We start from the raw sequence: 24169 nt of genomic DNA on the forward strand, positions 1-24169 counted from the left end.
AACAGACAAAAACATATTTAAAACAAACAAAACACTTATAATTCTACCTGCATGTGTGTAAAGGTTTAACTAATTATATCAAAACTCAGAGTTTCATTATTGTGCATTATATAGGACTGATTCAATCTTGTGGGACATCAAAGGCACTTTATAGCGATAATGACCCAGCTAGTGAAACTAAAACATGTAGTAGTAATGGGTACTTTTTACTTAAAGTGCACTTATTTAATGTTTGTTAATGTTTGTTAATGTGTGCACAGAATGTGTGTGTAAAGTTTCAGCTCAAAACACTCATCAGATTATTTGTTATACTTTTTAGAATGTTGAGATTATCTGCTTTAAACACTTAGTCTTAGTGGATTAAAAAAAGTTTAGAATTAAAATTAAAATGTCTTAAAATGTTTATAATAAAGGTTTTGAACTCCAAATGCTGAATATATGTGTGTCTGTGAGAAAGTGGAAAACGAGGGAGAAATGTATCAATAAGTCATGACTGCAACAGTAAGTGGCAAAAACGCTAAACATAAAAGACTTTTATTTTGGCGTGACGTGTGACGTCACAAGGCCGCGCCGTCCCGCACTGTAATTCGACCGGAGAAAGGTTTGTTTTAAAGCGTTTACATTAATATAAAGCGATTGATTAAAGTTTCAGATTTTTATCCAATGCTAAATTTTGTACCTGATGTTATTATTTTAACCCTTTATACAACGTAGCACTGTTTTACTCACAGTAGTGAGGGCTATTGTTTGAACAACAGAAATGTGTGTAATAAGTGTTTTAATGAAGGTTTAGTTTATTAAATAGCATAATGTCAGTTCATTCTACTCTCATATAAAGTAACCATTGAAGCAAGTGTTGAAGAGAAGTTATTTTGTTTCTGTTCATTGTTTTATTTATTTAAACAGGACATTTTTTATTGTTTTGTTCATTTTAAACAGGATAAAGTGTCCAAACACAGAGAAAAACTCCTGCTGAAGCGACTGATCTCCACACTGTTATAAAGATGGCGTTTATTAAAGAGGAGAGTGAAGATGTGAAGATTGAAGAAACATTCAGAGTCAAACAGGAAGATCTGCAGGAACAAACAGGTTGGTTTTCACTCTCAAAGACCAACTCAGTCATTTGATCCTCATTCAGATATATTTTAATAATAAGAATACTAAATTAAATCCATCTTGCAGCCCTGAGTGTGCTGCCTAGTTCTCCTAAATGCACATAAGCACTCATTGAAAGACAGGAATGAGTTTCTTTCTTGTTACTTGTTCTCATGTCTTTTGTCATTCGTTTTATGTATTATTATTCTCTCGTCTTCTCTACCTTCTGAAGGTTATTGCTTTTCCTGTTCTTCTATTGTTTATAAAGCGTCCTTGAGCACAGGCGCTATATTAAAAAAAAGTTTAATTGAGCTGAGCATATTTGACCTACAGTATTCTCATAGAAGATATCTGCTATTACAGTGATAGTGTTGACTTAGTACTTTCCATTTGCATATGTCACGTTGATCACAATTCCCTTTTTTCATCAACTTACTGGGTTTAAACTTGTTTTTAGTAGTTGTTACTAGTTCTCACAGATAGTATCTGAGTTAGAATTACATCATTATTATAATAACTAATTACCCAGGCTATTGTGTTAAAACAGGGTTTCTACGGGGTCTTAAAAAGTCTTAATTTTACTGAAATATTGTGTTGTAGATCTTTAAATCTTTTTTAAACAAGTCTTCATTTTCCTTTGTTCATGTTTTGCTGCCCAATCTGGTCAAAACCCATACAATCACCAACAATCCATCTCAATAAAACTTTCAACTTTTTATTCAAAATGTCATTTTAACTCTATTTATCATAATGGTTTAATTATTTTCCTTACAATAACATTTGTTTAAAAGTGCTCCATGTATTTACTGCTGAGGACATTGACCTGGACAGATTGTTGTGCATAGATTTAGTTTATTATAGTTTTTAAAACTTTTAAAGCATTTGTTCATTGGTTTTTTTATTTTAAAGAAAGTTTATGTTGGAAAAAAGTGTGTGGATACAAGTAAAGCTTGCTTGTTTTTACACAATATTTAAGATCTTTTGCTAAGAAATCTCTAAAATATTAACATTTTTTTATTATTCATTTAATATTGTATTATTAAATGTATAAAATTATTATTATTATTTATTTTTTGATAGGGCAAATAAAATCCTTTCTATCTGGGCCATTTGAAAAATTCTTTAGCCCTAGTGTAAAATTTCATTCATAATGGTCTTGAAATTGTCTTTAAAAGTCTTAAATTTAACTTGGTGAAACCTGCAGAAACCCTGGTTTAAAGTATGTGAAAATACGTGGATGCCCCCAATTTTAAACATGCTGAATGAAATGGACACTAAAGTAATTAATTATTATAAAACATTGTACAGTATTCTAAACTATATGATGTTGCTGTAGGACGACGTGAGACAGGAGGTTAAGTGAAAACTCAGAGTACTTAATCCCTGAAATGAGAGAAACTCTGGGTTTCCGTTTCAAGTCAAGCCTGTTTCTTAAAGAGAGATAACTTTAACTCAGTCAGTTACCGTGGTAACTTGCTCTGTGAACCTAACCTGGTCAGTAGCAGGTTTTATTCTCTAATCTCTGAGTTTCTGTTGGTCTCCTCCGATGTTTTTTAAAGATGAAGCGGTATTTCTCACTTAGCCTAACGTTTCCAGCTACTTATTTTTATGTGCATTTTGGATAGGCTATGAGCATAAAAAAATCAGTTGAAACGTCATGATGCACATAACTTTTGAGAAAAGATAAACTCACGTAAACTACGCAAGCACTTTTACGGAACAAATTCCAGTATGTGTGTTAAAAAAGGTTTGTTATAAGAGATCATATGATGATGAAAATGTGCGTGAATGCACAAACCAGCAGACTGAGCACACTGTAAACCATCTGAAATGTTGTTTTGGTCATTCTAAAATGTTTCAGTATTAAAGTTATTAGATTATTAATTACCTCCAGAGCGTTTGAATCGTATCAAGAGCGTCTGTTCTCCGATTCTCATGGCTTCAAATGCCACCACGTGTTCACAGTGTGTTGGCATTGTCCTCTGAGGTGAAAGTCATTTATTAAATAAAGAAAAGATTCATGTAGCTTCTTCTACCGCAGTAAATTCTGTTTTTACTGTTGATATTTGGCACCAGTTAGTCAGGAAGTGATGATTTTGTTCGCTTTGATTCATTGGCTGGAAACGCTAATTAATTCATTAATTTTCTTTTCGGCTCAGTGCCTTTATTAATTTGGAGTCACCACAGTGGAACGAACCGCCAACTTATGCAGCACATTTTTATGCAGCAGATGCCCTTTCAGCCGCAACCCATCGCTGGGAAACATCCATTCACACTCATACAGTATGGACAATTTAGCTTACCCAATTTACCTATAGAACATGTCTTTGAACATGATGGGGAAACCGGAGCACCCGGAGGAAACCCACACGAGCACGGGGAGAACATGCAAACTCCACAAAGAAATGCCAACTGACCCAGCCGAGGCTCGAACCAGCAATAATAGCATAAAATATTTGGCATTGCCAATCCACACTCTTTTTTTCCAAGAATTCCTTTTTTATGCAAGGAATTTTCTTATCCCAGAGAAATGTAGAAATACAATTATTCAACTCCTTGAAAAATGACTTGGGAATAAAAACAGGCATGGTCTGAAATAGAAACAAAAATCATTGTAGTATTTTCATTTTAATGGAATTGATCTTCCCAGCCAAAGATAAAGGAAGGGTTGACCACTGTGTTATGTCTCATTTGGCTTTGTCTAATGTCGTTTTAACATTATTATTGAACAAATCCTTATATTTGCGTGTCACACTCACACCCAGATATACAAATTTATCAGGACTTACTGAAAATGGAAAGGATTGGAAGGGCATTTGCTGTGCTCTATTATTGATAGGGAAAAAGAGACTCTTTGCTAGATTGACTTTGTATCCAGAAACATTTCCAAATTTTGAATTTATTATAAGAGCTTTTGGAATACATGTATCTGGATTTGACAGAAAAAGAAGCAACGAAATGCAGTTTAGGTCTAACCAGCAGTGCAAAAGCAGCAAGTGCAGGACACAGGTATAAGTTATAATAAAGAGCAGAAAAACTATGGTGATATTTACAGATGAGATGGATGTACTATGAACATTATATACAGGTTTATTAGCTATGAACAGAGATTTACAATAAGTGAATATATGTACAGGTTGATATTAATAATCAGAAGTGTGCAGATAGATAAACATAGAGGTAAAGTTGGTTTTATATACGCACATTCAGACTTTCCCCTTAATAATATAATTTTATAAAAGTATTATTTGGAAACCCTAAATAGCGAAATCATATTAGCAGCCAATGACTCTCAAAGTACAACATCGCTCACAGTCGAGTTAAACCATAGCCAATGAAGAGTCATAGCAAGGTTGATCGTTTACTGTCACTCTTCTTATTAGCATTTAAGGTGAAAACTGCAATAAAGTAATAAAACAGTTTTCAGATATTGTTTTGACAGGTATTTGCACTTACATATCCATAACATAAATGGACTACAGTTCTCTTTGCAGTAGGAATTACACTAACAAACAAACTTTTTTACAAAACGTTGTATTTCTTTTTACAAAATAATCACTGACATAATGTCTTTAACATGTCTAATGTTCAAAACATAAACTTACGACATTGCCTCTATGGTGATTTTAAGCAGATGGTTTATTGTCCGAGAGAGCACATGTCTGACAAGGCTCCCACAAAGATCCATGATCACTAGCAGGAAGTGACTTAAAAGGAAGTTTGTCGTAACGCAAAATAAAAGTATTCCTTTTTACACATGAAGTAGATTAATTTATTAAATTATGAATTTCACATTATACACAGGGAATATGTATAAAAAATATTTAAAGAAGATATTTTAAAGTGAAACTTCTTAAAGGGCAACACAATCCCCATCTGACCTATGTAAGGTCACTATGAATTTCTGGACTATACCCCAATTTCCAGATCAGTCTTTGGGAAGAAACAGAACAACCTCTGAAATCGGCCTTTGAAAGGTTTTTATATTCCCTTGGTCAGTTGTTGAAACTACAACCTTTCTCACAAATCGATCCTTTGCTGAGAATACAGCAGAGACTCTGGCCATGGATCAATAGTTGCAAGCTATCTGCTTATTCCTGAGCAGAACTAGATCTCCCACTTGAAGGTTTCTGTGAGGTACTGTCCACTTTGGTCTGTGTTGCAAGCAAGGTAAGTATTTACGGCTCCAGCGTGTCCAGAACTGGTTTGCAAGCGCCTGAACTTGTCTCCATTGCTTTGTATACAGGTCCTTGTCAGAGAAATCTCCAGGGGGAGGTGAACTCTTGTCTTCTGTGTAAGGAGCACTGACGGTGAAAGTATGAATGGTTTTTGCGGGTCTGCCGACACAGGTAAGAGTGGACGTGCATTAATAATAGCAGTAACTTCTGCTAGTAGTGTGCAAAGAACTTCATGGGTTAAGCGAGGTTTTAGCTGCAGAAACATTGAATCTAAAATTCTTCTTGCAAAACCAATCAGGTGCTCCCTTGGGCCTCCTATGTGAGAGCTGTGAGGTGGATTGAATTCCCAGCTGCATCCTTGCTCACTACCTCTGCACCATCTTGTCCATATCAAGTTCCTTGCATGCCCCAACGAAATTGGTACTGCAATCGGAGTGGAGCTGTTTTGCAGGGCCTCTAATTGCAAAGAACCGCCTGAGAGCATTTGTGCAACTTGATGCATCCATAGATTCAATGACCTCGATGTGTTCAGCTTTCGAGCTCATGTAGCCAAATATGATGGCGCACCTTTTGCTCTCTGCCTGTCCTCCTCTGGTGCCACCTAGTAGTGACAGACCCTTTTGTGTTGCTTTAATTACAACATTCGTTGCTTGGTCCATCTCATCTGGAGTATGTGGTAAGTCTCATCTGTGCCAACCCTTGCATTTGCTTGAAGGATTTTGCGATGTGAACTATAAATGCTAATCCTCTTACTAAAGAGGTGAAGGTGGAGAACCTTTGAAATCTGGTAGATATAAGTCCTGCTTCCTCCAGGTAAGTTGCACATGTTTGTATTTGAGGACGAATTTCTGCATCATTCTCAGGTTCAATTAGCTTAAACATCTCACTTGAATTAGTTTTTTTCTGCAGGTGGCTGTCAAAGGAAGGAGGGACCGGTGAACCAGGAAGTCTGTGCCAGGTATGATGCAGGTAAGGATCGCAACGCATGATCTGCTGGATTTTACACAGTAAAACGGTAGTACACAGTGCCATTGCTCAGGGGCCTCATGTATCAACACTGCATACACACAAAAGCTTTGCGTACGCCAGATTTCACGCTCATGTTTGGATTTACTAACGATAAAATGAACGTGTGCTTTGGTCCACGCCAACTTCATCTCTGGTGTACGTACATTTCTTGTGTGTGTTTGTTTTTTTCCATTGGCAACTCATAGAGGCAATTGTGTTAAATTGCACTCTACAAAGTATCTTTGAGCCGTGCCATGTCGGCTGTATGGGACGGGATCATCCGCATGTCTAGCAGGTATATAAGGTTTCAATACCATGCAGTTGACCAGCCAAACATTAAAGCGCAACTTGCAGCGATTGCTGGTTTTCCCAATGTAATTGGAGCAATCGACTGCACGCTCATTACTATAAAGGCACCATCTTAGATTAGATTAGATTATATTCAACTTTATTGTCATTACACATGTACAAGTTCAAGGCAACGAAATGCAGTTTAGGTCTTACCAGCAGTGCAATAGCAGCAAGTGCAGGATACAGGTAAAAGAGTCAGTGAGGGGCAGAGTTCAAAAGGGAGACAGCTCTGGGGAAAAAGCTGTTCCTCAGTCTGCTGGTTTTTGTCCGGGGGAGCCTGAAGCGAGGAGAGAAAACAGTCTGTGAGCAGGGTGAGAGGAATCCTTAAGAATACTGTGTGCTCTGCGCAGACAGTGTTTCTTCTGGATGTCCTCAATGGCTGGCAGTGTGGTCCTTGTGATGCGTTGGGCCGTTTTCACCACCCGCTGCAGTGCCTTACGCTCAGCAACAGAGCAGCTTCCATACCAGACTGTGACGCAGTTGGTCAGGATTCTTTCTATTGTGCAGCAGTAGAAGTTCACCAAGACAGCTGATGAAAGTTGGTTTTTCTTAAGTTGCCTTAAGAAAAATAGGCACTCTGTAAATTCCTTCCAGGTCTTTCATCAGTTCTTCATCCAATGACTGAGCTGCTTGGGGGTGACACTGAATGGACCTGAAGCGAGGCACATATGAAGGTGTTTAACAGGGTGAAGAGCATGTTGACCACAGCACCAGCGTTAGCGTTCTATGATACTTCCAAGACCACAGTGGTCAGCGTTGACGCAAGTAGTTATGGTCTAGGTGCTGCCCTGTTTTAGCAGCAGGAAGAAGGACTACTTCCGAATGATTTCTGTTTAAGGACTTTAACTGAGACTGAACGCCGCTACTCGCAAATCGAGATTGAATGCCTAGCTGGAGTGAGGGCATGTGAACAGTTCTCGCGTTACTTGCAAGATATGGACTAATTTGAGCTCCAGACTGATCATAAGCCACTTGTACCATTGATTAACACAAACGATGTTGACAAAGCTTCCTTAAGGTGCCAACGGTTACTGATACATTTGATGAGATTTAATGTCAAAGCAGTGCATGTACCAGGCAAACAGCTCGTGGTGGCAGACACTCTTTCCAGAAATCCTCTGACTCATTACACTGAGTCTGATACAGAGCGTAACCTGACAGTGCATCAATGCCACGGGACTGAGCCCAGCTCAACGGATGATCAGACGTCAGATCAGAAAGACAGTTCCAATACTACCAAAGAAAGTATATTGTGCAAACAAAGGAAGGCACAATCTCTTGCCGAAACAGAGACACATTCAGAGTGTCCCCGATACTCCTAAACTCCTGAAAACACTTGAGACACGACATGGACAGGCTGTGACTGAGAACAGTGAAGCTAAAGACAGACCCTCACTTGAGACTGATTTACTCACAGACACTACAAATCGGTTTCCTACCACAATTTCCAGTGCACTACACACTTATACACCCTCTAGCAAAAGAACCCTTACTGGTAGAGAAGTAAAACAGCCAGTTAAATTTAAGGATTGTTTTGGGGTAGGTGTTTATACTAACCATACAGATGCAAAGGATCCACTTGCACGTTAACTTCTACAGTATGCTGTAAGATTGTGGGAAAAAAAGTGAACTTAAAAACATGTTCTGTGATGTTGACAGGTTATGGTTAAGAGGTTGACGATTGTAAGCAAAGGATATTTTTAAGTTGATATTGATATGTTACCAGGTTGGAAAAGTAATTTGCTTTGTTCCATGTTGCTAAAAGGGAACTTGTTATACATTTACTATAGGGGGGCTTCATCGCTTTAAAGAGGGGAGATGTGAACAGGTTATTGAGATTGGCTGTTCTGTGTCAAGGTCCAGGGTTGCGGCGGCAAAGGGGGCAGAGCCAGCATGAGCAGGCTGACACAGGCAGAAAGATCGCTAACGAGTGCATGCTTTAATAAAGTTATATTTTGAGTTCTAAAGCGATGGTCTACTCTATTTAACATGACACCTTGTCTGCTTAACAAATTTTAGAAAAACATTTTGTTGAAATTATTAATATATACGAATAAAAATAGTCAATTTACAGCATTTAAATCTGTCTTATCAATATGACCAAAAGGACTTTTATGATCAATTATGTAAGAAACTCTGAAAACTGGACTGACACAGTTTCAATTTACTATAACTTCTATGTTAAGCAGCTTTGACACAATTTACATTGTAAAAGCACTAGATAAATAACAATGAATGCATTTAATCTGTACATGTTAATGGACCAAACAAAATATGATCTGATTTATTTTACATTAAATGTGCATCAAAATTACAGTGTGTGTAGCCAATGTTTCCAGTGTCTTTTCACTTTTCAGCTTTTAATGAGACATTTTAAGACTTAATGAAAACTAATGTTTTATTTATTTATTTCAGACCAAATTGAAGAGAATGAGGGGAATAAAGAAGAGGATCATCATGTCAAAATTGAGGAAAAAACTCATTTACAGACTGATGGTATTTTGAAAAGGAGAGACAAGAATCGTTTCACCTGCACACAGTGTGGAAAGAGTTTTGGAAGACAAAGCAGTCTTAAAATTCACATGAGGATCCACACTGGAGAGAAACCATTCACATGCACTCAGTGTGGGAAGAGTTTCATCCAATCATCATCCCTTAATCTACACATGATGAGCCACAATGGAGAGAAACCATTCACTTGCACCCGGTGTGGGAAGAGTTTCAGCCGCTCATCACACCTTGATCACCACATGAGGATCCACACTGGAGAGAAACCATTCATGTGCACTCAGTGTGGGAAGAGATTCAGCCTATCATCATCCCTTAATCAACACATGAGGATCCACACTGGAGAGAAACCATTCATGTGCACTCAGTGTGGGAAGAGTTTCAGCCTATCATCATCCCTTAATCTACACTTAAGAATCCACACTGGAGAGAAACCATTCACATGCACTCAGTGTGGGAAGAGTTTCAGCCAATCATCATCCCTTAATCAACACATGAGGATCCACACTGGAGAGAAACCATTCACTTGCACCCGGTGTGGGAAGAGTTTCAGCCGCTCATCACACCTTAATCACCACATGAGGATCCACACTGGAGAGAAACCATTCATGTGCACTCAGTGTGGGAAGAGTTTCAGCCAATCATCATCCCTTAATCTACACATGATGATCCACACTGGAGAGGAACCATTCACATGCACTCAGTGTGGGAAAAGTTTCTGCCAATCATCACACCTTAATCTGCACATGAGGATCCACACTGGAGAGAAACCATTCACTTGCACTCAGTGTGAGAGGAGTTTTAACTACTCCTCAAACCTTAATAAACACATAAGGATCCACACTGGAGAGAAACCATTTGCATGCACTCAGTGTGAGAGGAGTTTCAACCAATCATCATCCCTTAATGAACACATGAGGATCCACACTGGAGAGAAACCATTCACTTGCACTCAGTGTGGAAAGAGTTTTGGAAGAAAATGCAATCTTAAGATTCACCTGAGGATCCACACTGGAGAGAAACCATTCACATGCACTCAGTGTGAGAAGAGTTTTAACAAATCATCAAACCTTAATAAACACATGAGGATCCACACTGGAGAGAAACCATTCAATTGCACTTAAGCCGCGGTCACAATGGACTTTTCTCCCCATAGACTTCCATGTATGTCTCAGACCGAAAACGCAAGTCTGTGTGTTTTGCAGTTCACTGCATTGCAAAGTTCAAGCTTGGTGAACTTTGACCTGTGAAATCACATCACTTGACTGTGTAAGACCAATTGTAGATCAAAACATGACCTCTCTGGACAGAAATTAAAAATATAGACCAATCGCTCACTTTTTTTAATGTCTAATCATCTTGTTTAATCCCGCCCCTTTTCTAGGGCTGCTCGATTATGGGTAAAATCAAAAGCACGATCATTTTGGTCATAATTTTATATCACGATTATTCAAAACAATTATCAGTTGGTCAAAATTATTCGCCCTTCTGTGAATTTTTTTTTTGTATATATAAATATTTCCCAAATCATTATTAACAGAGGAATTTTTCACAATATTTCCTATAATATTTTTTCTTCTGGAGAAAGACTTATTTGTTTTATTTCGGCTAAAGTGAAAGCAGGTTTAAATATTTTGAAATCTATTTTAATAGCTTAGTATTTCTAGCTCCCTTAAGCAATATATATTTTAATTGTCTGAGAAGAAACTACTGTTATACAATGACTTGCCTAATTACACTAATTAAGCCTTTGAATGTCACTTTAAGCTGAATACTAGTATCTTGAAAAATATCTAGTAAAATATAATGTGCTGTAATCACAGCAAAGATAAAAGAAATCAGCAACAAATGTGTACAACTATAAAGGGGGCGGTATAAGATGCATTAATCGTTTATCTCGATCAATTGTTTTCCATACTCTGTAGAAGCCAAAATCAAAACCAGATTTTCGATTAATTGCACAGCCCTACCCTTTTCGCAGCGCCATACAACAGAATTTCGCATGCTCAAACTCTAGTGTGACCGCAGCTTCGGTGTGGGATGAGATTCAGCAACTCCTCAGACCTTAATAAACACATAAAGACCCATACTAGAGAGAAACCATTCACATTCACTCAGTGTGGGAAGAGTTTTAGCTGATCAGCAATCCTTAACGAACACATGAAGATCCACACTGGTGTGAAAGAGTATATGTGCTTGAGTGTGAGAAGACTTTTATTACAGCTCCAAAATTAAAACTGCACCAGACGATTCACACTGGAGAAGACCGTACAAGTGTTCACACTCTGACATGTCTGAATAATGTTTGAAAAGGCTGAGTGACGGTATACTGTTTTCCAACACTCTTACACTGCAGTAGGTGGGGTTGTAAATGTGTCCTCGCGTTTACTGTAAACACGATGGTGGCGGCTGAGAGAAGAACAGTTTCATACACATCTGGCAAACCACCTCTGCAGCTTGAAATCTCTTTGCAAGTGATTGTACAGGTGCGGATACATCTGTACTTTACTCTCCAGTATATTCATGTAGCTAGTGTTGTTTTGGATGATGTTCTCTGTCTGACTCCCTGAATGAGAAACAAATCACTGGGAAGACGCTGCACATCAAAGAAGGTGGAGCTCCAGGACGGTTAGTTTGCAGTATACCAGGGCCTCAAGTTTAGAAAGCTCATTCAATTGTCCAGTGTTGCATCTTTTATTAGTAAAGTTTCTTTATTTTTAGGTTCAAGATTCTTTCTAGTTTACTACATTTACTTTTCTGAGTAGAATACAAACTTGATGAATATTTTATGATTTAGGCAGAGCGACAGGTATTAAGTTTTACAATATTAATACACTGTGATGATCCCAAGACTCCAGATTGGAGTATGTGGTAAATCCTGATTGGATGCCTGCATTACTCATCAATGGATTTATAAAAGTTGTTGTGCTAGATACACCAGGAAGCTGTGGCTACTCGGGGGTCCCCATGTCTAGACCTGCCCTCTCATTGACTCTTTAACCTTATGGTTTTGTTTTGCATTACTTGTATCATGTAGTTAAAGTGTTGTTGTGATTATATCCTGAGTTCTTTATCTTCATTATTATCCCTAGACATTTGTTGGTTGCTTTGATTGATTGTTCTATGAGTGACATTTTATAATAAATAATTTGCATTCAGGCTATTTTGTTGGCTCATCTCTCTTTTATGTTGCGACTCAAACAAGCGGGCCATAACACTTTGTAAAATGTGTCCGGTTGTATCTGAGATCTTGTCTTTTCAGTCATGATCATAGGTGAGTGTAGGAACCAAGACTGAGCGATAAATTGAGAACATTGCCTTTTGTCTCAGCTCCTTCACCATAACAGACAATCACATCAACTGCATTACTGCTGCCGCTGCACTGATCCATCTTGAAATCTTACATTCCATTCCTCATGTAAAAAGAAAAAAATCGCAGATACTCTATTTAGGGTAAGAACTCAACACCAAACTGGAGATGGCTATCTTTTTCCAGTCAAGCTCCATGCTTTCTGACTTAGAGGTGCTGTTTCTTTCCCTTCCATGTCACACTCAGTAGCAAACTGTCCCAATGCATGCTGAAGGTCCATGTCCTGTGAAGCCAAAACGCTGTTATATGGAAATGGAAGAGACAGTTCTAGCCTGCACCTAAAATTCTGTCAGTAAAAATTATTATATTTTTGAGATCAGCCTTAAAAGAAACACATTTACAAAATAAAATGAATAAATGGATAGATAGATAGACATTGTAGTGGTGGAAGGGGAAGTAGGATGGCTTGTTCAACTATAAACCAAGATGGAGCTCTCTCAGGAGGGATGGACCAGTGCACGAGATGTCTCAACCCTTTTTTTATCAACTGGCTGTTGCAGTGTACTCCTATGCAACCTAGGGTGCTTATTGTTCCAAATAAATTGACTAAATCATCAAAATGTTTTAAATATCGTAAATAAAAATTTACAGGGATATACTGAAATAGAGAAGTAACTTTAGGAAGGACATTCATTTTGAGTATGATAGTTTGTAGAGCTGTGAACCTACACTGGTCTCACGGTTCAGTTCGGTTACAATTATCATGCAATTGATTTGGTTCAATTAGATATCACGGTGCATTGACAATGCTTTCCATACACAGTTTTATATTTTCTTCATAGCAGCAATTCTTGTATTAAAATGTATGAATATATTTATATACTATTTGTAATACAATTTTGTCATTTAATATAAACAGTCAGATATATAAACTACCTTTAAATAACACGAGCATTTATAGCAATTAATTTAAACAAATATAAATATCCCGCTCACTTTCTGATCTTTGTCTAGTTCTCTTACACCCCTTTGATTGGTCACACCCGCGATTGGCTCTTGCACGCTGTGCTCTTTACAGATGAGTAACACTGATAAGTGGCAGGCGGCAGCGGCGATCACAGCTGATCCATCATAGATAAGGTGGAGAAAACTCTGCAGGCACGTGCTCGTGCCTGAATCCAGAAGTATCGCTGTAAAACAGCCGAGTAGAGAAAAAGTCACGCCAGCAGGTCAAATGGGCAACAGTGAGAGAGAAAGAGTGAGAGAGAGAAAGAAAGAAATGAAGTATTTTCATTCTCTCAATCACAGTGAAATAGGGGCTTCTGCTGTGTTAGTGAAAGACTGATCCAGCAAACACACAGGTAGTGAAATTGTGCACAGTTTCTGAGTTTTAATTAGATGGAGCGTTGTAAATACTCGTGCTCGCCTCCCTCGCCATAGCGCATATGAGATAAATGACGTCAGTACACAATAACCGGTTATGACCTGAACCGATACCGAAATGTCAGCGTCTGCATCGCGGTGCACCGAAGAAACAAGTAATTTTGACACCCCTAACAATTTGTTATTTTGACTACCTCAGAGCAGTGGTTCTCAATTCTGGTGCTTGTGCAAAATGAGTTGACAACCGTCCCAAATAAATTATATCTCTTATTACTAAATCTTAGAATCACACCTGAGAAACCACAAAAGCAGAGATTTGGCTTCTCTATAACTGCTTAAGATCAATTTGCACCAGATCATCAAGAGACAACATTTGTTTGAGTTTCTTTCGCTGACTGGCCTCGACGAAACTTGGCGTTCCTGATTGGTTGGTGACTCGACTTAAGTGACAATCTTGGGATTCACTCGCATGTGAGTGGAAGTTGTCCTGGGTTACCGGGGTGACAGACTCTGCTGCGAGTCGATTTACAGAAGGTTTTTTTGCAGTTTCGGTGTTGCATGGAAAGTTCTTTGCAACCTGATTGCGTGACAGTGCAGTGTCCGAAAGCAAGGCAAGAGGGGGCAGAGAGCAGCAGCGAGCATGAGGGAGCGAAAGGTTTTGGAAAGTGATTTATAGCTTGTGCTCACTCCCAGACTGGAGGCTTCTGCAGGATATGTAGACCTTCAGCAGTAGGTGGAGGTAGGGGGGTACAGTGCCAGTGATTTGAACTTGATACGAGCCTCGAGCGGTAACCAATGCAGAGAGATAAAGAGAGGAATTACATGGGCTCTCATTGAAGACCAGGTGAGCTGCAGCGTTCTGGAGCATCTGTAGAGGATTAAGGGTGCAGGATGGGAGTCCAGCTAGAAGGGCACTGTCGAAGTCCAGCCTTGAAATGATAAGAATTTGCAGTAAAAGTTGTGCAGCATGATCTGTTAACCAGTTAAACTCTAGTGCTATTTTGGGATTTCCGCCTGGATTTTGCCTACCCAAATTTAAAAGATTCCCAAATCCACATACAGAGGTGTAAATGCAAAAATTTGGTATAATTTTAAAGAAAACCCTTTGAATTTTCATAAAACACTATTGAAAGTGTTTAAAATAACTGTATATGTTGTCTGTGTTATAATAAACACCTAAAAAAGAGGTGCTTTTTGTATTTTTTTTTATAAACTCAAATTTGAAAGTGTACCTTATAGGTTCTGTGTGGTCTAGCTTGCTGTAATTAATTTTGGTGGTTCCTGCACATGTCTGTAATCATAGGAAAAAAGAAAAATGTCTCTACCATAATCTATGCAAAAGTTATTGTATTCCAACTGATGAGAGGTCAGGGACCGGTTATTATTTTTATATTTCACTATTCTTTTGTTTGATCAAACATAATTCACTGTGTTTGGACCACGTCAGACATATAAAAGGATTACTTATGCACACCACCTCAAAAACAGAGGGGAAAAGGCCCTGAAGTGCACAGCATAAGGTAAGAGATGACAGCTGTCTGTGCTATCTGGGGCTGCTTATTGATCATAAATGTATTGTTTTCACTTCTGCTCCATGGAAACACCGCGATTCATTTGACAACCGTTTGATATGAGAATAGAATTCAGTAAAAAGAATGCTAGAACCGTATGAACACCGGCAAGAGCTTTCATTTGAGCTATAACTTGTACATGTGTCATATATGAACCATATGAAAAATATGAAAATGAACCAATGTTCAATACCCAGCTCGGGTATCCAAAATACTGTGTATTTAAGTGTAAATAACTTTTAAACTTAAAAACCAAAGTGATGCATATGTGCATAAAATATAGATTCTACACTTTCTAACAAAGCCAGTTAAGGGGGTCTGGTGCAATGCTAGCCCTATAAATCTTAAAGCGAAAGTCGATGACGTCACGGTACCGGGCCCGCAGAGTTTAACTGGTGTTAAGAAGAGTCAGATTTTTCTGATGTTGAAAAGTGCAGATCTGCATGATGGAGCTGTGTTAGCAATGTCCTCTTTGAAGGACAACTGATCATCCAGAATCACCCTAAGATTTCTTACCGAACTACATGGGATGGATGATCCCAGCTGGATTGAGAAATTGTGTTGAATGTGTGGAGTTGCAGGTAAGGTGGTGTAAGCAGATGAGTAAGCAGTTGGTGATGTTTTTTCCAAACCGATATCCTTCAGGCAGTTTGATGTGAGTTAAAAATTTGGAAATAATTTAGTTGAAAAAAGCCCTTTGAAGTGTTTTGGCAATAAATAGAAGGAGAGAGACTGGTCTGTATTTTTCATCCAATGAGGTGTTGGGTGATGGTTTTTTGAACAGTGAGGTTACCCAGGCCTGTGTAACCCTGCAGGCCCTACACCACCCAACCTGCTCTAAGCTTGGATCGAACCGGCGACGTTTCGCATGGCAGTTGCTCTAACAAAAATGCTAAAAACCATGGCTCCCAGCATCTGTCACCAGAGCACCTTTAGAGGTCAGAGGAGTGAGGTTTACCTGCACAGCACTTCACTAGCTGGCCACCGTTACACTTAAAGATGTTATATAGGAGTATAATTGTTGTTGTTTTGAGGTTGTAAGCAGAATGGTCTCATACCTCATAACTAGCCAGCGTAGAATTTTCTTGCACTTTATTAGCACACAAAAAAACTGCTGTTGTTGAGCTAATAGAGCAGCTGCTAATTATTTCACTTTTTGACATCGTTCAGCACCAGAGTAAGAGCTGAAGGCCTGATGTTTTGTTTCATAATGTCTTTTAATATTATATTCCGTCATTACTGCAACTGATTCCTGGCAAATTAAACAGACACATATTCCGCTGACCTCTGTGAAGAAATATTCTTTGCCCCAACGTGACTGAAATTTCCTGCACTCACTGGTGATTTTTCTTTTTCTTGGTTGTGCCATGGCTCGCCAAAACATGATTATCAATTATGTTTCCTTCAGTTTGTTCGGTTCGTTTTACTTCATAACAGGAACTGCTGCCTAATTGAAGGCATTCCATAGCGACACCCGGTGGTTATTTATTGAATTACGTTCCTTTTTGTAAAGCGGGCCAGATTCTATTAATATTTATAAAAAGCCTCGCGGGCCACCACAAAACTGATTGCGGGTCGTAGATGGCCTGCGGGCCGTAGTTTGGACACCCCAGTCTAATAATTCTAAAACTCAAAATCAGATCCTAAAGACAAAGTTGAAATTCCAATAAATTAAGTCATAACGCCCAAAAGGATTTTAAAATCCTATAGGACAAAGTGAAAATCCAATAAAAAATTCTGAATGTCCATTAGAATTTTACAATCCTATAGTACAAAGTGGAAATCATATAAGAAAAAATCTGAATGCCTATTAGAATTTTAGGAATCCTTTAAGATCCTGTAGGATCCTAAAGGATAAACTGAAATTCCAATAGGATTTTTTGACAAGGGGTCTGATTTTGTCTACATTTGTCTAGTTTTGTTTAGTTTTGTCTAGGTTTGTTTTGTCTGATTTTGTCTACTTTTGTCTAGTTTTGTTTTTTCTGATTTTGTCTAGTTTTGTTTGGTCTGATTTTGTCTAGTTTTGTTTGGTCTGATTTTGTCTACTTTTGTCTAGTTTTGTTTTTTCTGATTTTGTCTAGTTTTGTTTGGTCTGATTTTGTCTACTTTTGTCTAGTTTTGTTTTTTCTGACTTTGTCTACTTTTTTGTCTTCTTTTGTTTAGTTTTCTTGTCTGATTTATTCTATTTTTGTCTACTTTGTTTTGTTTAGTTTTGTCTAGTTTTGTTTTGTCTGACTTTGTCTACTATTTTGTCTTCTTTTGTTTAGTTTTCTTGTCTGATTTTGTCTACTTTTGTCTACTTTTGTCTACTTTTGTCTTGTTTTGTTTGATGTTGTCCACTTTTGTCTACTTTTATTTAGTTTTGTGTAGTTTTGTCTAGTTTTTTTCTGATTTTGTCTACTTTTGTTTAGTTTTGTCTAGTTTTGTTTTGTCTGATTTTGTCTACATTTGACTACTTTTGTTTAGTTTTGTCTAGTTTTGTTTTGTCTGATTTTGTCTACTTTTGTCTAGTTTAGTTCTGTGTGATTTCGTCTACTTTTGTTTTGTCTGATTTTGTCTAGTTTTTTTGTCTGATTTTGTCTACTTTGGTCTAGTTTTGTTTCGTCTGTTTTGTCTACTTTTGTATGATTTTGTCTGATTTTGTGTATTTTTGTCTAGTTTTGTTTTGTTTGATTTTGTCTGATTTTGTCTATTTTTGTCTGATTTTGTGTTTTTTTGTCTAGTTTTGTTTTGTTTGATTTTGTCTAGTTTTTTCTACTTTTGTTTTGTTTTGTCTACATTTGTCTAGTTTTGTACAGATTTGTCTAGTTTTGTTTTGTCTGATTTTGTCTACTTTTGTCTAGTTTTGTTTTGTCTACTTTTGTCTAGTTTTGTTTAGTTTGTCTAGTTTTGTTTAGTTTGTCTAGTTTTGTTTATTTTTGTCTAGTTTTGTTTTGTCTACTTTTGTCTAGTTTTTTGTCTACTTTTGTCTAGTTTTGTTTAGTTTGTCTAGTTTTGTTTAGTTTTGTGTATTTTTGTCTAGTTTTCTTGTCTGATTTTGTCTACTTTTGTTTTGTTTGATTTTGTCTACTTTTGTTTTGTATGATTTTGTCGAGTTTTGTTTGGTCTGATTTTGTCTACTTTTATTTTGTCTGATTTTGTGTATTTTTGTCTAATTTTCTGGTCTGATTTTGTCTACTTTTGTCTACTTTGTTTTGTTTGATTTTGTCCACTTTAGTCTACTTTTGTTTAGTTTTGTGTAGTTTTGTCTAGTTTTGTCTGATTTTGTCTACTTTTGCCTAGTTTGTCTAATTTTCTTTCGTCTGATTTTGTCTACATTTGTTTAGTTTTGTCTAGTTTTGTTTTGTTTGATTTTGTCTACTTTTTTCTACTTTTGTTTTGTTTTGTCTACATTTGTCTAGTTTTGTATAGAATTGTCTAGTTTTGTTTTGTCAGGTTTTGTCTGATTTAGTCTACTTTTGTTTTGTATGATTTTGTCTTCTTTTGTCTAGTTTTGTTTTGTCTAGTTTTGTCTAGTTTTGTTTAGTTTGTCTGGTTTTGTTTTGTCTAATTTTGTTTTGTCTGATTTTGTCTTCTTTTGTCTAGTTTTGTTTTGTCTACTTTTGTCTAGTTTTGTTTAGTTTGTCAAGTTTTGTTTTGTCTGATTTTGTCTAGTTTTATTTTGTCTGATTTTGTCTACTTTTGTTTTTTCTGATTTTACCTAGTTTTTTGTCTGATTTTGTCCACTTTTCTCTAGTTTTGTTTTGTCTTATTTTGTCTACTTTTCTCTAGTTTTGTTTTATTTAATTTTGTCCAATTTTGTCAAGCTTTGTCTGATTTAGTCTACTTTTGTTTTGTCTGATTTTGTCTTCTTTTGTCTAGTTTTGTTTTGTCTACTTTTGTTTAGTTTTGTCTAGTTTTGTTTTGTCTGATTTTGTCTACTTTTGTTTTGTCTGATTTTGTCATTTTGTTTGGTCTGATTTTGTTTACTTTTGTCTAGTTTTGTTTTGTCTGATTTTGTCTACTTTTGTTTTGTCTGATTTTGTCTACTTTTGTCTAGTTTTGTTTTGTTTGATTTTGTCTACTTTTATTGCTTTTGTTTGGTTTTGTCTAGTTTTGTTTTGTCTATGTTTGTCTAGTTTTGTATATTTTTGTCCAGTTTTGTTTTGTCTGATTTTGTCTAATTTTGTCTAGTTTTGTTTTGTCTGTTTTTGTCTAGTTTTCTTGTCTGATTTTTTCTACTTTGTTTTGTTTGATTTTGTCTACTTTTGTGTAGTTTTGTCTAATTTTCTTTCATCTGATTTTGTCTACATTTGTTTAGTTTTGTTTAGTTTTGTCTTGTTTTGTTTTGTCTGATTTTGTCTACTTTTGTCTAGTTTTGTTTTGTTTGATTGTCTTCTTTTGTTTAGTTTTGTCTAGTTTTGTTTTGTCTGATTTTGTCTACTTTTGTCTAGTTTTATTTAGTTTGATTTGTCTACTTTTGTTTAGTTTGTCTGGTTTTGTTTAGTTTTGTCTAGTTTTGATTTGTTTGATTTCATCTACTTTTGTTTAGTCTCATTTTGTCTATTTTGTTTGAATTTGTCTACTTCTGTCCAGTTGTATTTTGTCTGATTTTGTCTACTTTTGTCTAGTTTTTTTGTCTGATTTTGTCTATTTTTGTATAGTTTTGTTTTGTTTGATTTTATCTACCTTTGTCTAGTTTTGTTTAGTTGTGTCTGATTTTGTCTGATTTTGTCTACTTTTGTCTAGTTTTTTTGTCTGATTTTGTCTATTTTTGTTTTGTTTGATTTTATCTACCTTTGTCTAGTTTTGTTTAGTTGTGTCTGATTTTGTCTAGTTTTGTTTAGTTTTGTCTAATTTCGTTTTGTCTGATTTTGTCTACTTTTGTCTAGTTTTGTCTGATTTTGTCTACTTTTGTGTAGTTCTGTTTGTCTGATTTTGTCTACTTTTGTCTAGTTTTGTTTTGTCAGATTTTGTCTACTTTGGTTTTGTCTGATTTTGTCTAGATGCATTTTGTCTGATTTTGTCTACTTTTGTTTTGTCAGATTTTGTCTACTTTTGTTTTGTCTGATTAGGTCTACTTTTGTCTAGTTTTGTTTTGTCAGATTTTGTCTACTTTTGTTTTGTCTCATTTTGTCTAGATGCGTTTTGTCTGATTTTGTCTAGTTTTGTTTAGTTTTGTCCGATTTTGTCTAGTTTTGTTAAGTTTTTTCTAATTTCGTTTTGTCTGATTTTGTCTACTTTTGTCTAGTTTTGTCTGATTTTGTCTACTTTTGTCTAGTTTTGTTTTGTCTAGTTTTGCTTTGTCAGATTTTGTCTACTTTGTTTTGTCAGATTTAGTCTATTTTTGTCTAATTTTGTTTTGTCAGATTTTATCTTTTTTGGCTAGTTTTGTTTTGTCTGATTTTGTCTAGATGTATTTGGCTGATTTTGTCTACTTTTGTCTTGTTTTGTTTCGTTTTTTTCTCGTTTTGTTTAGTTTTGTTTAGTTTTGTTTTCTCTAGGTTTGTTTAGTTTTGTCTAGATTTGTTTAATTTTGTCCGATCTTGTCTACTTTTGTTTAGTTTTGTCTAATTTCATTTTGTCTGATTTTGTCTACTTTTGCCTAGTTTTGTCTGATTTTGTCTACTTTTGTCTAGTTTTGTTTTGTCTAGTTTTGTTTGTCCGATTTTGTCTAGTTTTGTTTGTCCGATTTTGTCTACTTTTGTTTTGTCTGATTTTGTCTAGTTTTGTTTTGTCTGATTTTGTCTACTTTTGTCTATTTTTGTTTAGTTTTGTCTCGTTTTGTTTAGTTTTGTCTGATTTTGTATATTTTTGTTTAGTTTTGTTTTGTCTAGGTTTGTTTAGTTTTGTCTGATTTTGTCTACTTTTGTCTAGTTTTTTCTGATTTTGTCTACTTTTGTCTAGTTTTGTCTAGGTTTGTTTGTCTGATTTTGTCTACTTTTGTCTAGTTTTGTTTTGTCAGATTTTGTCTACTTTTGTTTTGTCTGATTTTGTCTAGTTTAGTTTTGTCTAGTTTTGTTTTGTCTAGGTTTGTTTACTTTTGTCTAGATTTGTTTAGTTTTGTCCGATTTTGTCTACTTTTGTCTAGTTTTGTCTAATTTAATTTTGTCTGATTTTGTCTACTTTTGTCTAGTTTTGTTTTGTCTAGTTTTGTTTGTCAGATTTTGTCTACTTTTGTCTAGTTTTGTTTTGTCAGATTTTGTCTAGTTTAGTTTTGTCTAGTTTTGTTTTGTCTAGGTTTGTTTACTTTTGTCTAGATTTGTTTAGTTTTGTCCGATTTTGTCTACTTTTGTCTAGTTTTGTCTAATTTAATTTTGTCTGATTTTGTCTACTTTTGTCTAGTTTTGTTTTGTCAGATTTTGTCTACTTTTGTTTTGTCTGATTTTGTCTAGTTTAGTTTTGTCTAGTTTTGTTTTGTCTAGGTTTGTTTACTTTTGTCTAGATTTGTTTAGTTTTGTCCGATTTCGTCTACTTTTGTCTAGTTTTGTCTAATTTAATTTTGTCTGATTTTGTCTACTTTTGTCTAGTTTTGTTTTGTCTAGTTTTGTTTGTCTGATTTTGTCTACTTTTGTCTAGTTTTGTCTAGGTTTGTTTGTCTAGGTTTGTTTACTTTTGTCTAGATTTGTTTAGTTTTGTCCGATTTTGTCTACTTTTGTCTAGTTTTGTCTAATTTAATTTTGTCTGATTTTGTCTACTTTTGTCTAGTTTTGTTTTGTCAGATTTTGTCTACTTTTGTTTTGTCTGATTTTGTCTAGTTTAGTTTTGTCTAGTTTTGTTTTGTCTAGGTTTGTTTACTTTTGTCTAGATTTGTTTAGTTTTGTCCGATTTTGTCTACTTTTGTCTAGTTTTGTCTAATTTAATTTTGTCTGATTTTGTCTACTTTTGTCTAGTTTTGTTTTGTCTAGTTTTGTTTGTCAGATTTTGTCTACTTTTGTCTAGTTTTGTTTTGTCTACTTTTGTTTAGTTTTGTCTAGTTTTGTTTTGTCTGATTTTGTCTACTTTTGTTTTGTCTGATTTTGTCATTTTGTTTGGTCTGATTTTGTTTACTTTTGTCTAGTTTTGTTTTGTCTGATTTTGTCTACTTTTGTCTAGTTTTGTTTTGTTTGATTTTGTCTACTTTTATTGCTTTTGTTTGGTTTTGTCTAGTTTTGTTTTGTCTATGTTTGTCTAGTTTTGTATATTTTTGTCCAGTTTTGTTTTGTCTGATTTTGTCTAATTTTGTCTAGTTTTGTTTTGTCTGTTTTTGTCTAGTTTTCTTGTCTGATTTTTTCTACTTTGTTTTGTTTGATTTTGTCTACTTTTGTGTAGTTTTGTCTAATTTTCTTTCATCTGATTTTGTCTACATTTGTTTAGTTTTGTTTAGTTTTGTCTTGTTTTGTTTTGTCTGATTTTGTCTACTTTTGTCTAGTTTTGTTTTGTTTGATTGTCTTCTTTTGTTTAGTTTTGTCTAGTTTTGTTTTGTCTGATTTTGTCTACTTTTGTCTAGTTTTATTTAGTTTGATTTGTCTACTTTTGTTTAGTTTGTCTGGTTTTGTTTAGTTTTGTCTAGTTTTGATTTGTTTGATTTCATCTACTTTTGTTTAGTCTCATTTTGTCTATTTTGTTTGAATTTGTCTACTTTTGTCTAGTTGTGTTTTGTCTGATTTTGTCTACTTTTGTCTAGTTTTTTTGTCTGATTTTGTCTATTTTTGTATAGTTTTGTTTTGTTTGATTTTATCTACCTTTGTCTAGTTTTGTTTAGTTGTGTCTGATTTTGTCTGATTTTGTCTACTTTTGTCTAGTTTTTTTGTCTGATTTTGTCTATTTTTGTTTTGTTTGATTTTATCTACCTTTGTCTAGTTTTGTTTAGTTGTGTCTGATTTTGTCTAGTTTTGTTTAGTTTTGTCTAATTTCGTTTTGTCTGATTTTGTCTACTTTTGTCTAGTTTTGTCTGATTTTGTCTACTTTTGTGTAGTTTTGTTTGTCTGATTTTGTCTACTTTTGTCTAGTTTTGTTTTGTCAGATTTTGTCTACTTTGGTTTTGTCTGATTTTGTCTAGATGCATTTTGTCTGATTTTGTCTACTTTTGTTTTGTCAGATTTTGTCTACTTTTGTTTTGTCTGATTAGGTCTACTTTTGTCTAGTTTTGTTTTGTCAGATTTTGTCTACTTTTGTTTTGTCTCATTTTGTCTAGATGCGTTTTGTCTGATTTTGTCTAGTTTTGTTTAGTTTTGTCCGATTTTGTCTAGTTTTGTTTAGTTTTTTCTAATTTCGTTTTGTCTGATTTTGTCTACTTTTGTCTAGTTTTGTCTGATTTTGTCTACTTTTGTCTAGTTTTGTTTTGTCTAGTTTTGCTTTGTCAGATTTTGTCTACTTTGTTTTGTCAGATTTAGTCTATTTTTGTCTAATTTTGTTTTGTCAGATTTTATCTTTTTTTGGCTAGTTTTGTTTTGTCTGATTTTGTCTAGATGTATTTGGCTGATTTTGTCTACTTTTGTCTTGTTTTGTTTCGTTTTTTCTCGTTTTGTTTAGTTTTGTTTAGTTTTGTTTTCTCTAGGTTTGTTTAGTTTTGTCTAGATTTGTTTAATTTTGTCCGATCTTGTCTACTTTTGTTTAGTTTTGTCTAATTTCATTTTGTCTGATTTTGTCTACTTTTGCCTAGTTTTGTCTGATTTTGTCTACTTTTGTCTAGTTTTGTTTTGTCTAGTTTTGTTTGTCCGATTTTGTCTAGTTTTGTTTGTCCGATTTTGTCTACTTTTGTTTTGTCTGATTTTGTCTAGTTTTGTTTTGTCTGATTTTGTCTA

At 35.3% G+C, this 24169-nt stretch overlaps 1 protein-coding gene across 4 annotated transcripts; it reads left to right on the forward strand.

Annotated features, from left to right (window-relative positions):
• Window positions 1-549: 549 nt before the first annotated feature.
• On the forward strand, window positions 550-10635 carry LOC130222097 (gastrula zinc finger protein XlCGF57.1-like). 4 transcript variants are annotated; one of them, XM_056454725.1, is made up of 4 exons: window positions 550-601; window positions 940-1089; window positions 6183-6242; window positions 9048-10635. In XM_056454725.1, exons 2-4 carry the CDS (start codon window positions 1005-1007, stop codon window positions 10262-10264), a joined length of 1362 nt encoding a protein of 453 aa, XP_056310700.1. In that variant the 5' UTR covers window positions 550-601; window positions 940-1004; the 3' UTR covers window positions 10265-10635. The 4 variants fall into 4 exon arrangements, 2 of the variants coding, with proteins under 2 accessions (XP_056310700.1, XP_056310701.1); XR_008836356.1 differs by lacking the exon at window positions 550-601 and adding an exon at window positions 5342-5444 and having other exon boundaries at window positions 1019-1089; window positions 5572-6242; window positions 9048-9084; XM_056454726.1 differs by lacking the exon at window positions 6183-6242.
• Window positions 10636-24169: the final 13534 nt, after the last annotated feature.

Source organism: Danio aesculapii, chromosome 4 (genome assembly GCF_903798145.1).
Source record: "Danio aesculapii chromosome 4, fDanAes4.1, whole genome shotgun sequence".
Lineage (NCBI taxonomy): Eukaryota > Metazoa > Chordata > Actinopteri > Cypriniformes > Danionidae > Danio > Danio aesculapii.